We start from the raw sequence: 16,220 nt of genomic DNA on the forward strand, positions 1-16,220 counted from the left end.
CTGTACTTCCCTTCCAGTCATCTTAACAAAAAGGAGTGGAAATGAGGAAACTATTCCCACGCCAGGGTAATCTACTGAGGAAAGGTTAAGGGGGATACCACAGATGTGTTTAAGGGAAACTTGGATAAACGCAAGCGGGAGAAAACAATGGGTAACACTGAAGGGGGTGAGAGAGATAGAAAAGGCTCACTCCGAGCATAAACTTCGGTCTTACTGAAAGGCCAGTTTCTGTGCTGCACTTTCTTCAGCAATACAACTGAATCTCAGTCTTGCTCTCTAACTTCACAAGGATCTTGTTTCCCTGACATTTACAGTACTCGGCCCTGAAGGGGGAGCTTCCACACAGCATCCACCTCCTCACCCTGGCTCGGTGGGACTCCGAGTCCATCCTCCTTCGCCTGGAGCACCAGTTCGAACAGAGAGAGAGCCAAGTCTACTCCAAACCCCAGACGGTGGATCTGCAGGTGGGTTCCTCACCCTGTTTTGGAGGTGGCTAAGATGTGGGGAGAAAGAGGAGCTAAGGTGGTGGTGGAGGGGTGGGGGGTGCACTTCTGTTGGCCGTTATTGTTAAATCTATCCTATGCTTCTGTAAGATGAGAATTAAAGTAGGGAGAGCAAAATTGGGCTAAACTTAGCAGAATGATGGACTACCATTTTTGTATTTGATTTTGGATCAATCCAAAAGTCAGTGATTTACAGTCAGTTGCACCTGAGGAGAATGGATACAGACGACCCCTGTGTTATGGCCACTTGGGTAACAAGTTCACATATCGCTACACAAAAATGTGAGAAAAACACTTAGCTTTCATGGAACATGTTGGGGTGGGGGAGGGGACACTCCTTTGCAGCTTGTGTTTCTTGAGACATGGAAATGATACTGCTTTGTGTTGTGGACCATTTTCCAGGAACGCAACCCCTCTCCCATAATGCAGAGCTGGCCTGTTTTCTGTTTATCCACAGCAAGATCCCACAAATGGATTTCAACGGGTATGGTGTTGGGTAAAAATTATTGTTGCGGAGGAGAGCCAAAGTATGGGCATGGGACCTTTGACCTCTACCTGATAGTAGATGAGACCTCTGCTTAATGGCTCATCCGTAAGTCAGTATTACTGATGATGCAGAGCTCCCTCAGCTGGTTTAGGGCTGCAGTTCTCACCTGCCTGTCACAACCCCCAGGTCCCCTCCTCCTATGCTTGCAGATTCTTTCCTCTCTAGCCCTTAACCTTTCCCACACATCTGGCTTCACCTCCCCCCCCTGCCTTTTTTATTCTGGCGTCTTCCCTCTTCCTTTCCAGTCCTGATGAAGGGTCTCGGCCCGGAATGTCAACTGTTTTCCCCTCTCCTTAGCTGCTGCCGGGCCTGCCGAGTTCCTCCTGCATTTTGTGTGTTACTTTGGTGTTCCAGTTGACAGATTGGGATTGGCCTCAGCCTCAGAACAGGGCACTGCAACTACAGTTCTTCAGCCTGCGCTGGATGAGAGTTTCAAGCTCCAGCCTGTTCGGATTGAGCCTCGGAATAGAACATCCATTTAGAACGGAGATAAGGAGGAATTTCTCTAGCTAGAGAGCGGCGAGTCTGTGGAATTCATTGCCACAGACAGCTGTGGAGGCCAAGTCATTGAGTATGTCTAAAGTGGTGATTGATAGGTTCTTGATTAGTCAGAGTGCCAATGATTACGGAAAGAAGGCAGGAGAATGAAGTTGAGAGGGACAATAATTCGGCTGTGGTGGAATACCAGAGCAGACCCAGATGGCCTGAATCTGCTCCCATGTGTTCTGCTCTTACGATAAATCTATGTTGAGTGGTGGCGGTTTGGGCTGTGTACCAGCAGAGAAAGGGAAGGTTTTCAAAATATGATGAGCAAAACCATTGTTTATTTAAGCAGGGGAAGTCATGCACCTCGTGTACTTCCATGCCAGATGGAGGCATGGGTAGAATATTAGTGTGAATTGTTGCTTGATGGTCTGTGTAATTAATGAGCCAAAGGGCTGGTGATGTGCTTTATGACCCTATGGGCCACTCAACACTCATGGGAGCTGACTGCGAGACAGACATTTTCAACCAAAGCCTTGAGGGGGAAGAGCAAAGGTGATGGGCTAATTCTGCTTCTATTTCTTATGAAGGAGGAAGCAGTGAACTTACAATAGTTTGTCTCCATCTCTCTCCAGCATTTGTTTCCTGCATTTGAGATCACATCCGTGGAGGAAATGTCACTGGGTTTCAACCAGCTGAAAAGTGACATGTCCAGGTTTGTCTGGAATACCGCACAAGGTTAGTACTGCAGTTCCAAGCTTCTGGCCTTCACTGAAACTCCTGTCCTCATGTTTTTGGTATATCCGTTCTCCCCACCCCCCACAGTACAGAACTGGAACTGGGGAAGAGTTAACATTCTGTACCAATGGCCCTTCATCAGAACTGGTAAAATGGCGGTCTCTCATTTTTCCATGACAGAAAGGAGTTATGGAGGGAACAAAGGAAATGGCTGTGGGGTGCAGACCAAGGTTCACCAGGTAACAGGATTGCTTTTGGTACCATCTGTGAGAGGGAGATGAATAATTGTTAATTATTATCTCTTTACACTCCAGCCAGACTAGCTTAGACGGTATAAGCAACAATTGTCATGTCTCCAACTCATCACGTACATCCCAATCAGGCAGATTAATCCCTGCTTTTTTCCTTACTGTCATGAAGGGTTATTAAGTTAAAATGTTAACTATTTCTTTCAGTATCTGCTGGTTGACCTGCTGAGAATCCTTGGTATTTTGTATCTCATGTTTTCATTTCAGATTTCAAAGTTTGTTGCTTTTCAGACCCTGAAGGTTTTCTGCTTCTACAGCAACTCTGAGGCCAGTCCTTCTGCAAGACAGCTCCATGTTCAGCTGCCAGTTTTGTTCCCACCATCCACAGAACATGTTTCTGCATCATCCCCAAATACTCCATCTTCACTCGGGCAATGGGTATCATGGGGAGTGAGTGAGGCAGAGAGGTGGGCAGTGGGGAAGAAGCCAGAATAAAAGGGAGGGGGGGAAGAGAAGAGGCTAGCTGGAAGGTGATAGTTGAATGGGAAAGGTCAAGGGCAGGATCAGAAGAATGGGAGAGGAATGTGGACCATAGGAGAAAGCGGACCTAGGGGAAGTAATAGGCTGGTGAGAAGAGGTGAAAGGTCAGAGTGGGGAATAGAGCGGCTAATTTTTTTTTAATCAAAAGGAGAAGTTGAAATTCATGGCATCAGGTTGGATATAAGGTGTCTGTTCACTGGCATCTTCTCTCTCCCCCCCCCCCCCCCCCCCAGGTTGTCTGAAGTTCCTGGAATTAAAGAAATCTAGGAGAATATGGTTAAGGCTTATCCAACTATTTTGCTTGTTTGGGGGAAACCTTCAATTGTTTCTATATAAATACAGCATCTTTTAACTTTGTAAAGCAATTCAAGGTGACTCACTACAGTAACGTCAGACGACTGACACCAGGCCAAATGGGATGAGGAGAGGGCCTTGAAGGAGAAAGAGAGAAGGGACGAATTCCAGAGCTTAGGGACAATGAAGACACGGCCACCTGTAGTGCAAGTTAAATTTGGACTTCCTCGAGTCCAGGGTTAAATACCAGAGAGGAATTGAAGGGTCAGAAAAGTTTAGGAAATAATCGGCAACAGCTTGGGTATGAAAGCAAAATAGCTGTGACTTGACCAGGAACCTCGCACGGGAGTTAGTGACCAAATGGACTGGAGCAGTTTTGGATAATCTCAGGAAGGAATAGTTAAAGCTGGGAGGCTGGTCAAGAATTCGATGCGATTGTAACTGGGAATAACTAACCAGCAGCCCAAACCAAAATGATTCTTGCTCTACAGTGTCTGTACTATTTCTGACACTATGCTCTTTTTCAGAGATGGAAGGCTCCAACTCGTTCTCCAGACACAGCAGTGTCTCTGCGCACAATGTGACTCTCCATCCGATGGAAATCCGTACTTTTCGTATTCGCTTTCGTCAGGGCTAACCAGACGGGTTGGCCACCCCGCACTGAGAATACTAATACTGCAAGGATGAGCCAAAACAGTCAACAGACGAGTAATGTTCCTAATCCAATCCAATAGGGTCGTTTAATCTTGGCTGGGTAATGCCTTCTAATTAGCAAAGGCTGGCCCTTTTTACTAGTTCCTACACTCACTCGCTTACAGTGGGAAAAATTAGGAAAGAAAACAATCAGCTGATATTTTAGATCATTTCCATTAACGTCCATTGACCCATGTTCCTCCCTCCCTTTGGGGCAGGTTAAGTCAGGCTAAGCAAACATTCTAAGTGTGCAATCTATTTTCCTTTCCAAAATGTGCCTTGGTTAAGTTCATCCATTCAAACCCTTTACTATATCAAGTGGTTCCTTCCTTCCCCAGTCCTTAAAACAACTAATACATTTGTGGCTGATTGCCAGACAACCATTAATCTTCTCCTCTTCTGGGTTGAGTTGTTCTGTGATCTTGGCAATTCATCAACCACCCGAGCTTTACATTTTCTGAGTTGTTTCTCCCCCACTATCAGCCCCACCCAAACAAAATGAAGGGAATAGAATAATTCAGATTAAAGCATCTGAAATAATGTGCAATAGCTTTTTAAATTCTTGTTTTGATGATCACTTTTATACAAAAACTCCCATTTGTATCCCCAGTGAAGAAAGATTTAGTCAAAGTATTGTTTCACTTTGATATTAATGCAAGGAGAGGGCATCAAAGCATAGAAACACCAGTATTAGAAGTAGGTGAAACTGTGCCTCTACTTAAGTGATGTACAAAACTGATGTTCAAAGTGTGGTTCTTGTGCCTTACAAAGGATGTCTACGGAAGGTTAGGCAAAGTGAAGAGGAGAGGAAGCACTGTCTAGCAGCTGATTGACATTTACAGGACTAAGTGTGCTGGGAGGAAAACAAGAAATGGAATGGAAGGGGGTGTGGTGGGGGCAAGCAATAAATTTGGGAGCATCTGACAGAAGTTAATTTGTACCTCGTTTTTGAACAGAAGCCAAACATATCATTAATGAAATAAACCTCAGGTTAACACAAAACAGTGCACACACTTCCAGCCTCCTCCTAAGCAAGTTCATTTATAGAGGGGAAAAGTTTACTGTGGTTGGGTGGAGTTGATACAGAAGGTCATCTCATTTGGAGCAAAAGAAATCCAACCTGCAATATCAATGATGAGTTTGATCAACAGCTTTCCGGGCAAGCTAGGGCAAGCTGCTGCCTAGACACAAGACCAAAGGCCAATAGGAGCAGAATTAGGTCATCTGGCACATCAAGTCTGCTCCACTATTTATTCATGGCTGATCCATCTCCTTCTCAACTCTATTCTCCTTCATTCTCCCCATAACCTTTCATGCCCTTGAGTAATCAAGAGCCTATCAACCGGTGCCTTAAATACACCCAATGACCTGGCCTCCACAGCTACCTCTGTCAACTAATTCCACTAATTTGCCAGTCTCTGGCTGAAGTAATTCCTCCACATCTCCATTCTAACTGGACATCCCTCTACTGAGGCTATGCTCTGTGGTCCTCCACATCGGGCAGGGGGGTGGGGTTCAGCTCCGGGCTAACGACCCTGACTTGTTGAACAAAATGTTATGGAAACAGCAGGCATAACAGACAGTAAGCAAGTTGTGTGAGGCATGATTTTGATGGGTTTGTTAGTGGTGGGACACTTATTTCCTACACCTCAGATAGTGTTTGTTAGTATAGGCAGATTTGTTACACCCCAACTATGAATTAATTTAAAAAATGCAGTTTAATTAAAAATAAAATTGAAGCATTACATGTAGAATCTTGAACTTTACATTCCATTTACAGACTCTGCACCACTTAGAGTGAGAGTACAGAGTCAGTTACCGTGATAAATGACAACGGCACATCTTAGGATGAGATCTTCGGAGAGCTTTCACTCGGACTGCTCTCCCCTGCCTCGATCTTCAGAGAGCTTACACTCGGCCTGCTCTCCGCTGCCTGGATTTTCGGAGAGCTTACACTCGGCCTGCTCTCCGCTGCCTGGATCTTCGGAGAACTTATACTCGGCCTGTTCTCCACTGCCTCGCTCTCCTGCTGATGCGAGTAACGACATTCCTGTCCGTATGTACAGATACCCTGTGGGTAGGAAGGGAAAGATCAGTCAAATATTTATACCCATAATAAAGGCCAGTGTCATGTTGGTGTAGTATAAATGTTTTCACATTAAAATATTACCGTATTGACATGTTAAAACCACCTGTTGAGATGGAAAATTAACCACACCCTGATTACTAGAGCAATGCTTAAACAATCTGAGCCTAAATGACTGGCCAGTTACACACAAACAGCACAAGGTGGTTCCACTGGAGTCTGGTATGGAAGAGCACCATTTCACAGTGACAAGTAGCTCCACACCTCTTTGGGATACTATCTATCCAAGCAGAGAAAGTCCTGACTCCCAAGTAATGCTGGCATGTGAAGCAGTCACCATTTTGCATCCCCCCTGTGGGCAACAACAGCAAGGCTACTAAGTTTCAGAGGTACGCAAGATAATGACACCACTGGCTGATTAGATAATTACATTAACACGCAGGTGTACAGGAGTCCCTAATAAAGTGGCCACTGAGTGTATTTCAAAATCAGTGTTACACAGACCAATGGAAAAAACCTCGACCCTGGGTTTCTAAAAGTCAAGACAATGAATAATGCAGACAAGACACACAAGATGCTTTGGAGTGTAGAGATTAGTCACCCATGTACTTGACACATCATAAGTGCCTACTGCGAGTCCCTTACAGTAGAGCCTTGAACGAGGCTGGTTCACTGAACCTTCACAAGATAGAAACATAGAAAATACAGGCCCTTCGGCCCACAAAGCTGTGCCGAACATGTCCCTACCTTAGAACTACCTAGGCTTTACCCATAGCCCTCTATTTTTCTAAACTCCATGTAGCCATCCAGGAGTCTCTTAAAAGTCACCACTACCACCGGCAGCCCATTCTATGCATTCACCACTCTCCGCGTAACAAAATTACCCCTGACATCACCTCTGTACCTACTTCCAAGCACCTTAAAACTATGCCCTCTCGTGCTAGCCATTTCAGCCGTGGGAAAAAGCCTCTGACTATCCACACAATCAATGCCTCTTATTATCTTGTACACCTTTATCAGGTCACCTCTCATCCTCTGTCGCTTCAAGGAGAAAAGGCCGAGTTCACTCAACCTATTCTCATAAGGCATGCACCCCAATCCAGGCAATATCCTTGTAAATCTCCTCGTCTTTCCTGTAGTGAGGCAACCAGAATTGAGCACAGTCTCCAAGTGGGCCTGACCAGGGTCCTATATAGCTGCAACAAAGGCCAATGCATTGTATGCCTTCTTAACCACACAGTCAACCTGCGTAGCAGCTTTGAGTGTCCGATGGACTCGGACCCCAAGATCCCTCTGATCCACACTGCCAAGAGTCTTACTATTAATACTATATTCTGCCATCATATTTGACCTACCAAAATAAACCACTTCACACCTATCTAGGTTGAACTCCACCTGCCACTTCTTACCCCAGTTTTGCATCCTATCAATGTCCCGTTATAACCTCTGACAGCCCTCCACACGATCCAAAACACCCCCAACCTTTGTGTCATCAGCAAATTTACTAACCTCCACTTCCTCATCAAGGTCATTTATAAAAAAATCACAAAGAGTAAGGGTCCCAGAACAGATCCCTGAGGCATACCACTGGTTACCAGTCTCCATGCAGAATATGACACGTCTGCAACCACTCTTTGCCTTCTGTCGGCAAGCCAGTTCTGGATCCACAAAACAATGTCCCCTTGGATCCCATGTCTCCTTACTTTCTCAGTAAGCCTAGTATGGGGTACCTTATCAAATGCCTTGCTGAAATCCATATACACTACATCTACGGCTCTACCTTCATCAATGTGTTTAGTTACATCCTCAAAAAATTCAATCAGGCTCGTAAGACTTTCTTTGACAAAGCCATGCTGACAATTCTTAATCATATTATGCCTTTCCAAATGTTCATAAATCCTGCCTCTCAGGATCTTCTCCATCAACTTACCAACCACTGAAGTAAGACTCACTGGCCTATAATTTCCTGGGCTACCCCTACTCCCTTTTTGAAGAAGGGAACAACATCTGCAACCATTAAATCCTCTGGAACCTCTACCATCCTCATTGATGATGCAAAGATCATTGCCAGAGGCTCAGCACTCTCCTCCCTCGCCTGGGGTATTTCCCGTCCGCTCCCAGTGACTTATCCAACTCGATGCTTTCCAAAAGCTTCAGCGCATCCTCTTTCTTAATATCTACATGCTCAAGCTTTTCAGTCCGCTGTAAGTCATCCCTACAATCGCTAAGATCCTTCTCCGTAGTGAGTACCGAAGCAAAGTATTCATTAAGTATCTCTGCTATCTCCTCCGGTTCCATACACACTTTCCCACTGTCACACTTGATTCGTCCTAGTCTCACATCTTGTCCTCTTGCTCTTCACATACTTGTAAAATGCCTTGGGGTGTACCTTAATCCCGTCCACCAAGGCCTTCTCATGGCCCCTTCTGGCTCCCCTAATTTCATTCTTAAACTCCTTCCTGCTAGCCTTATAATCTTCTAGGTTACTATCATTACCTAGTTTTTTGAACCTTTTGTAAACTTCTTTAGTCTTGACTAGATTTAAAACAGCCTTTGTACACCACGGTTCCTGTACCCTACCATCCTTTCCACGTCTCATTGGAACATACCTACTCAGAACCCCATACAACTATCCCCTGAACATTTGCCACATTTCTTCCGTACATTTCCCTGAGAACATCTGTTTCCAATTTATGCTTCGAAGTTCCTGCCTGATAGCCTCATATTTCCCCTTACTCCAGTTAAACGTTTCGCTAACTTTGTCTGTTCCTATCCCTCTCCAATGCAATGGTAAAGGAGATAGAATTGTGATCACTATCTCCAAAATGCTCTAACACTGAGAGACCTGACACCCGACCAGGTTAATTTCCCAATACCAGATCAAGTACAGCCTCTCCCTCTTGTAGGCCTACCTACATATAGTGTCAAGAAACCTTCCTGAACACACCTAATAAACTCTACCCCATCTAAACCCTTCACTCCAGGGAGATGCCAATCAATATTTGGGAAATTAAAATCTCCCACCACTACAACCCTGTTATTAATACTCCTTTCCAGAATCTGTCTCCCTATCTGCTCCTCTATGTCCCTGTTACTATTGGGTGGTCTATAAAAAACACCCAGTAGAGTTATTGAGTTTAACTTTATTTGTCATATGTGCACTGAAACAAAGTGAAATGCATAATTTTGTGTCAAATCTGAGCAGCGCGGATTGTGCTGTGTCACTGCATTTCTGGTGCCAGCCTAAGATGCTCACACCTCACTTGTCCTAACCCTGTGTCTTTGGAATGTGGGAGGAAACCCGTGCGCTCACAGAATCGGACCCCGTAAAGCAGTTGTGCTAACCGCTACGCTACTGCGCCACGTTAGTCCTCTTACCTCTCTGAACTTCTTGCAGGGGATTTGCTTCCCGTGCTCCAGATCCTCATTCCGCTGTTTCCGTTTATTCTGTAGCCGTTTCCGTTTCTCTTCAAGACATGCATGGATTCCTCCCCTAGAAGACACAAGGCACCAACCCGTGAGCACACCACCCTGTTCTTCAGTCTAAAAGCAAACTGCCGTTACACCCATGATCGCAGTTCAGCACGGAAGCAGAGGAGTGCCCATTGGCACACTGTGACGCAGAACTTGCTCACTACAGCGGAGCTGTTAGGTTTCATTGGTGGAGAGAGGAAAGTGCTGAAGGCAGAAGGGAATGGGAGTTGAGGCTGCAGTTGTAGTTACGAATCAGGATACTCTTATTTCACTGGTGGGTTTGAGAACCCACCTCATCAAGATTCTCCATTTTTGTTTAGTAGAGCGACACACTAAACCCTGGAGGAACTCAGTGGGTCAGGCACCTATGGAGGGAAATAAACTGCCAACGTTACAGGTCAAGGCCCTTCTTTTGGCCTGTTGATTGTCCATTTCCCTCCACAGATGTTGCCCGAACGCTAAAGTGCTACAGCGTTTTGTGTGTTACTGTTTACAGCACCTGTGGTGTCTGGTGTGTTAGAGTCCATGTCACTGGTTGGGGAGTGGGAGGGGTAGTGCAGGCAATGACGTTAATCCGTCTACTAAACCTGGTTTGGCTCACTCTTTGATGCAAGGGGGCAAAGAAAAAACAATGCAGCCCTGGGAGTTGATCAACCTCTGAATCCTTCTCTTCGAAAACAGTGAAGAGCAAGAGATGGAAGCAACACTTCCCCTGTTAGTATATTAATGAACACTGCAGTTCTTTCAGCACAAGGGCAGGGGAAAGAGGGCATGAGAAGGTAGGGCTGTCTGATGTGATAGACTTGCTTCATTCAGTTGACAGCAAAAAATTCACAAAGTCAATCGTACAACACAGAAACGCCATTCAACCCATCATGTGCAATCCAATCTTTTTGTCCATTTTCACTGATCCACATTAGGACTGTATCGTCTATGCCTTGCTTATTTAAGTACCTGTCTAAATGCCTCTTAAATTGCATCTAATTCCATCACCTCCTCTTGCAGAACATTCCAGGCATTCTATGTAAAAAAAAACCCCGCAGACTGTCTTTAAAACTTCCCTTAAATCTATGCCTCTCGTTTTTGATACTCCTCCCACAAGAAAAAGGATAGACCATCTATCCTATCGGTGCACTTACATCTTAGATATCTCTAACACGTCACCGCTCAGCCTGCATTGCTCCTTGGAAAATATGCCTGACCTATTTAATCTCTCCCCATAATGAAAGTCCTCTATTCCAGGAATCTCTTCCACACCCTCTAAGGAACCTACAGAGTTGCGACCAAATATGCGAACATTACGCCAAGTTTGGTCTGAAGAGTGCTTTGTGAAGTGGAACACAATATCATGTGCCCTGACCTATGAAGTCATGCTTGTTAATCACCCTATGTTGCCACTTTCAAGGAATAATAGTCTTGAACCCCCAAGTCTTCCTGTTCATCAATATGCCCAAGCACCTATCATCTACTGTAGGTGCTGCCTCCATATAAAACTTTCCAAGACACATCACCCTGCCCTTGTCCGGATTAAAGTCAATCACCGATACGCCACCCAACTTTACGTCTGATCGTTATCTGCTGTAGCATTTGACAAACTTAGTTACAATCTCCAAAACCACCATATGCAAACTTACAAAACATACCCTTTCCTACGTTCACCGTAAGACTTAGGAGCAGTTGGGTCACTTGGCCCATCAAGTCTGCTCCACCATTGCATCATGGCTGATTTATTATCCCTCCAAATCCCATTCTCCTGCCTACTCCACATAACCTCCGACACCCTTAATAACCTATGATTTAAATATACCCAATGGTTTGGCCTTCACAACTGTCTGTGGCAATAAAACCCTCAGAACCACACCCTCTGGCAAAAGAAATTCATGCTCATCTCCATTCTAAAGAGACGTCCTTCTGTTTGGAGGCTGTGCCCTCTGCTGCTAGACTCCCACAACTAGGAACATCCTCTCCACATCCTCGCTATCCAGGCCTTTCAATAGTTGTTCATTGACCACAATCATATTTAAGTAAGTGTGATATGCCAGCAGGGGTGACTGGTGGTTGCTGGGTTGAGACAACAGCAGATAGAGTTTCCCTTCCAATCTTGAAGCTGACAGAGCCCTGCCCTCCACTGCCTCCTTTCCCCACCACCAGTGTTATGAGGCTCCATCACCCTTACGGAACCTTACCCAGCCTTGGCCCTGGCCTTGGGCCCCCAGTTGGCTTCTGGATTTTCCTGGAAACGTTTCAGCCCTCGCTTCCTAGATTTTGGATTGGCATCTTCCCGGATGTCAAAGCAAGCCTGCAGACTGACACAAAGACACACAGTGGATGGAAAAACCAGTTTGGACAGGAGCAGCTTAGTCTGGTACAAACTGAACAGGAGTCTTCTGAAGGAGTTAGGCTCCATAGATTGAAGCACAACTGAAAAATGCAGCAATCTGAAAGAAATTCCATTCGCTTGGTTGGAACATAAGAACAGTTCAGCCCTTTGGACCTCAACGCTGTTCCGACTCCAGAGCATGAACGCTGGGGGCTCTGCTATTACATGCATGGTGGGTGGGGGGAGGTGAATGCTTTTGCTGGAGCACATGGGAGGGGGGCGAGGGTTGATACTTTTGCTGTTGCTTGAGCGAGGGAACAAACCCATACACCAATCACAACAGGGAGAGGGAGAGGGAACAGACCCATACATCAATCAGACCAGAGAGAGGGAACAGGGACTGAGGACATAGGTTTAAGTTCAGAGGGGGAAAATTTTATTGGAACCAGACAGAGGATGGTATGTATTAGAATGAGCTGCCAGCGAAAGTAGGTGAAACAGCATTTAAAAGGCTTTTGGACAAATACATGGATTGCAGAACTGTAGCGGAACATGGGCCACATGTGGGCTCATGGGTGAAAGTTAGATGGATACCTTGGTCAGCCTGGCCAAGTTGGAAACAACATGTTTCAACGCTGTGTTATTCTATAAGTATGAACTGCAGCACATCCAATACCGCAGGGACTGGTGATATAAAAATTTAAACCAACTTACACAGGCTCTTTGCTGAGGATCCGGAAGGCAGGACTGCTCTCGGATAGTTTCTCGAGCTTTACTGGGTGGATCTTTGCCTGCATCAGAATAAGAGTCAGCATCATCCTGCTAACCACACGTGCCTAGAAATTCAGTGCCCAGGCTCAGTTAGGCCTGAGCATCTCAAGACACTTGATTATCTTAAAGCATTCCGTGCCAAAGCCGACAGGAACACCGACCTGACATATTTGCCTCTTACCCAGCTCCTCATGATATCCCAGATCACTGAATGCGGTGCGTCAGTTTTAACGGCATTTTTACAAGCATGCGAGAGCGATACCCGATAACCAGCGTGAAGCAAGGCTGACCTATGGAGTTAGGGGTGGGGGTGAAAGAGAGGAATAAAGAGATTTAAATCACTTCAGCGCAATGTACACTCTATGCGATGCCTCCTGTACCTAATGTAGTGGCCACTGAGCGTATGCTTGTGATCTGCTGCTGCTGTAGCACACCATCCACTTCGAGTTCCAACATTACAAGGGGCACTTGTCAGCTTGAGACAGGAAAAATTGAAAACACTGTAAATTCTGGAAATCTGAAATAACAGAAAATGATGGATATGCTCAGGTGTGGAACAAAGAACAAAGTTCATCTTTCAGTTTGATGCCCCTTCATAAGAACTAGAGAAGTGAGAAGACAGCAGAGAGGAAAGGGTTGAAGAGAACAAAGGGAGTATCAGTGACGGAGTGGAGATTAAGTTTTTTCTGTTAGATCCTACTGCTTATGCGATACAAAGATTCTTCGGAAGTCAAGAATGAGGCAAAAAGACTTGTTGCTTACGATGGTTTTATTACAGTTCAGGTGATGAATCTGCTGTTTGTGCTGTCCAGGAGATGCCGAATGCTCGTTGTACAAAGGTGCAACTTGGGGGAGTTCATTGTAGGATGGCGTACAGCGCATCGGATGCCAGCCACACCACTTAAGGACCAGCCCAGCCAGTGTGCCAGTCATTACTGCAGAACAGCCAACTACTCTAACAGAACTGGCTTTAGAGGATCTGCCACATTATGCTCTTCACTCTATGAACCTGTGGTGGAAACCACAAAAATGCCGTGAAAATTTGAGTCATTTGCTGCTGGCAAAGAATTAGTCAACCTCTTATGTGTACACCGGTAAAATTATTACTTAATGTTAGCACTAACTTGCATTTTGGAAAGGGCAGGAAGGCCGCTGTGGGAATTGATTGAGTAACATATACTTTTTAAAAGACTGGGTGTGCCAGCATGATAAGTCCTTTGCTATCTACCCTCGACAGTGTTGGATATCAGTGTATCTACCCTCGACAGTGTTGGATATCAGTGTTGTGAACGATTGCGTAGCATTCACCTCTGAGTTTTGATGTCCCAGACTTTGGAGATCAGAATGTAAAATTGTGATGTAGTAGAAATTAAGTTTGTTCAGTTAGATACAAAGGTTCTTCGGAAGTCAAGAATGAGGCAAAAAACTTGTTGCTTACGATATTTTAATTATAGTTCAGGTGATGCATCTGCTGTTTGTGCTGTCCAGGAGATGGTGAATGCGGTTACCTCAACTCTAGCAACCTGGCTCAATTCTGACCTCTGGTGCTGGCTGTGTGGAGTTTACAGGTTCTCCCCGTGACCGCATAAGTTTCCCTTGGGGCGTCTGCTTTCCTCTTGAACGTGCACAAGTTGGAAGGTTAATCAGCAGCTTCCCCTAGCTTGCAGGTGAGTAGTAGAATTGTGGAGGATGGAGCTGCTAGAAATGTGAAGCACATAAAACAAGATGATGCTAATAATCTTCATGGCATGCACAGACTTGTTGGGCTGAAGGGCCTGCATCTGTGTTAGATGACCTCCAAATGTGATCAAATAGTGACTGGATATATACAGATTTTAGTGAGCTGGAATTATATACTCTGGCTCTTTATTAGATACACCCGCTTGTTAATGCACATATCTAATTAGCAAATAAAATAGCAGCAACTCAGTGCACAAGAGCATGTAGACGTGGTCAAGAGGTATAGTTGTTGTTCAGACCATGCATCAGAATGGGAAGAAATGCAGTCTAAGTCACTTTGACCATAGACTGATTGTTGGTGCCAGACGGGGTGGTCTGAGTATCTCAGAAACTGCTGGTCTCCTGGGATTTTCATGCACAAGTCTCAGTTGACAGAGAAGAGTGCAAAAAACACACAAAAAAATATCCAGCGCACATCAGATCTGTGGGCGAAGGCAATTTGTTAATAAGAGAGGTCAGAGGATAACGGCCAAACTGGTTTAAGCTGACAGGAGGGTGACAGCGAGTCACATAACCACACGTTACTGGTGTGCAGAACAGCATCTCTAATACACAATCCATTGAACCTTGAAATGGAAGGGCTGCAACAGCAGATGATCAGACTGAGTTTCGCTCCTGTACCTGATAAGTGGTCACTGAGTGTACTTTATTTCTAAACTGGAAATGCAATACAGAAAATATAATCAACATTTTCACAACCAAGATAAGATGTCCTGTTAAGTGGGAGCACATCCCCAGTTTTCATATAAACCCTTGTATTAGGCACAAGGTGTTAGCCATAAGACCATAAGACAAAGGAGCAGAAGTAGGCCATTCGGCCCATCGAGTCTGCTCCGCCATTTTATCATGAGCTGATCCATTTTATCCTATTTAGTCCCACTGCCCCGCCTTCTCACCATCACCTTTGATGCCCTGGCTACTCAGATACCTATCAATCTCTGCCTTAAGTACACCCAATGACTTGGCCTCCACTGCTGCCCGTGGCAACAAATTCCATAGATTCACCACCCTCTGACTGAAAAAATTTCTTCGCATTTCTGTTCTGAAAGGGCGCCCTTCAATCCTGAAGTCATGCCCTCTCGTACTAGACTCCCCCATCATGGGGAACAACTTTGCCACATCCACTCTGTAACTTTGCCACATCCACTCTGCATGCAATGCTTCTGTGTTCCTTTCTACTACAGCTCTTGCAGTGGCTGCACCCAGCTTCAGCAGGTCTTTTAGCACGCAGTCCCATCTTTGAACATGCTAGTTTACAGCATTCGACTGTGGACAGCACTTTGCTCTAAGTTTTGGGCATTCCAGAGAGGGTCGTCCTCTGCTCTGACAGTTTCCTAGCAGTGACTGATACTTGCTTCTGTGTGCACCCCTGGGATAAAAGGGCTCATCACTGACAGAGGAAAACATTAGCCCTCGTACTCTTGAAGTGGGCTCTGGAGAACTCACTGCTCAATGAATACAGGTTTCAATCCACACAAACAATGGAAAGAATTGTTAAGAAGCAGATGCCAACCATTGCTGGTAGAATTTCAGATGGTGATGAGAGGGCGTAAACGAGTGAGATTTATTGGCTGGTCCAGAGGTGCCACAGCGATAACTTTGCACTCACCATCAGTAGGACCATAGAATTGATTGTGGACTTCAGAACGAGTGACATGAGGGGACACACATCAGTTCTTGTAGAGCTATCAGAAGTGGAAAGAGTCAGTAATGTCAAGTTCCTGGGTGTCAGTATTTCCAAGGGTCTAATCTGGACCCAACATAGTGATGCAGCTACAAAGAA

General features: G+C 45.3%; 2 protein-coding genes across 2 annotated transcripts in view; one reads left to right on the forward strand and one right to left on the reverse strand.

Annotated features, from left to right (window-relative positions):
* Nucleotides 1-4,154, forward strand: part of man2b1 (mannosidase, alpha, class 2B, member 1) — a 61,896-nt gene extending 57,742 nt beyond the window's left edge. The window contains exons 22-24 of the mRNA XM_063035876.1: nt 315-464; nt 2,169-2,271; nt 3,881-4,154. Of these exons, the coding sequence (XP_062891946.1) occupies nt 315-464; nt 2,169-2,271; nt 3,881-3,990 (363 nt within the window). The 3' untranslated portion in view covers nt 3,991-4,154. The remainder of the gene's footprint in view (nt 1-314; nt 465-2,168; nt 2,272-3,880) is intronic.
* A 154-nt stretch (nt 4,155-4,308) lies between these two features.
* Nucleotides 4,309-16,220, reverse strand: part of trmt1 (tRNA methyltransferase 1) — a 54,265-nt gene continuing 42,353 nt past the window's right edge. The window contains exons 13-17 of the mRNA XM_063035877.1: nt 12,879-12,987; nt 12,641-12,717; nt 11,793-11,912; nt 9,511-9,625; nt 4,309-6,117 (exon numbers count right to left, since the gene is read on the reverse strand). Of these exons, the coding sequence (XP_062891947.1) occupies nt 5,890-6,117; nt 9,511-9,625; nt 11,793-11,912; nt 12,641-12,717; nt 12,879-12,987 (649 nt within the window). The 3' untranslated portion in view covers nt 4,309-5,889. The remainder of the gene's footprint in view (nt 6,118-9,510; nt 9,626-11,792; nt 11,913-12,640; nt 12,718-12,878; nt 12,988-16,220) is intronic.

The sequence above is a fragment of the Mobula hypostoma genome, chromosome 29 (assembly GCF_963921235.1).
Source record: "Mobula hypostoma chromosome 29, sMobHyp1.1, whole genome shotgun sequence".
Classification (NCBI taxonomy): domain Eukaryota; kingdom Metazoa; phylum Chordata; class Chondrichthyes; order Myliobatiformes; family Myliobatidae; genus Mobula; species Mobula hypostoma.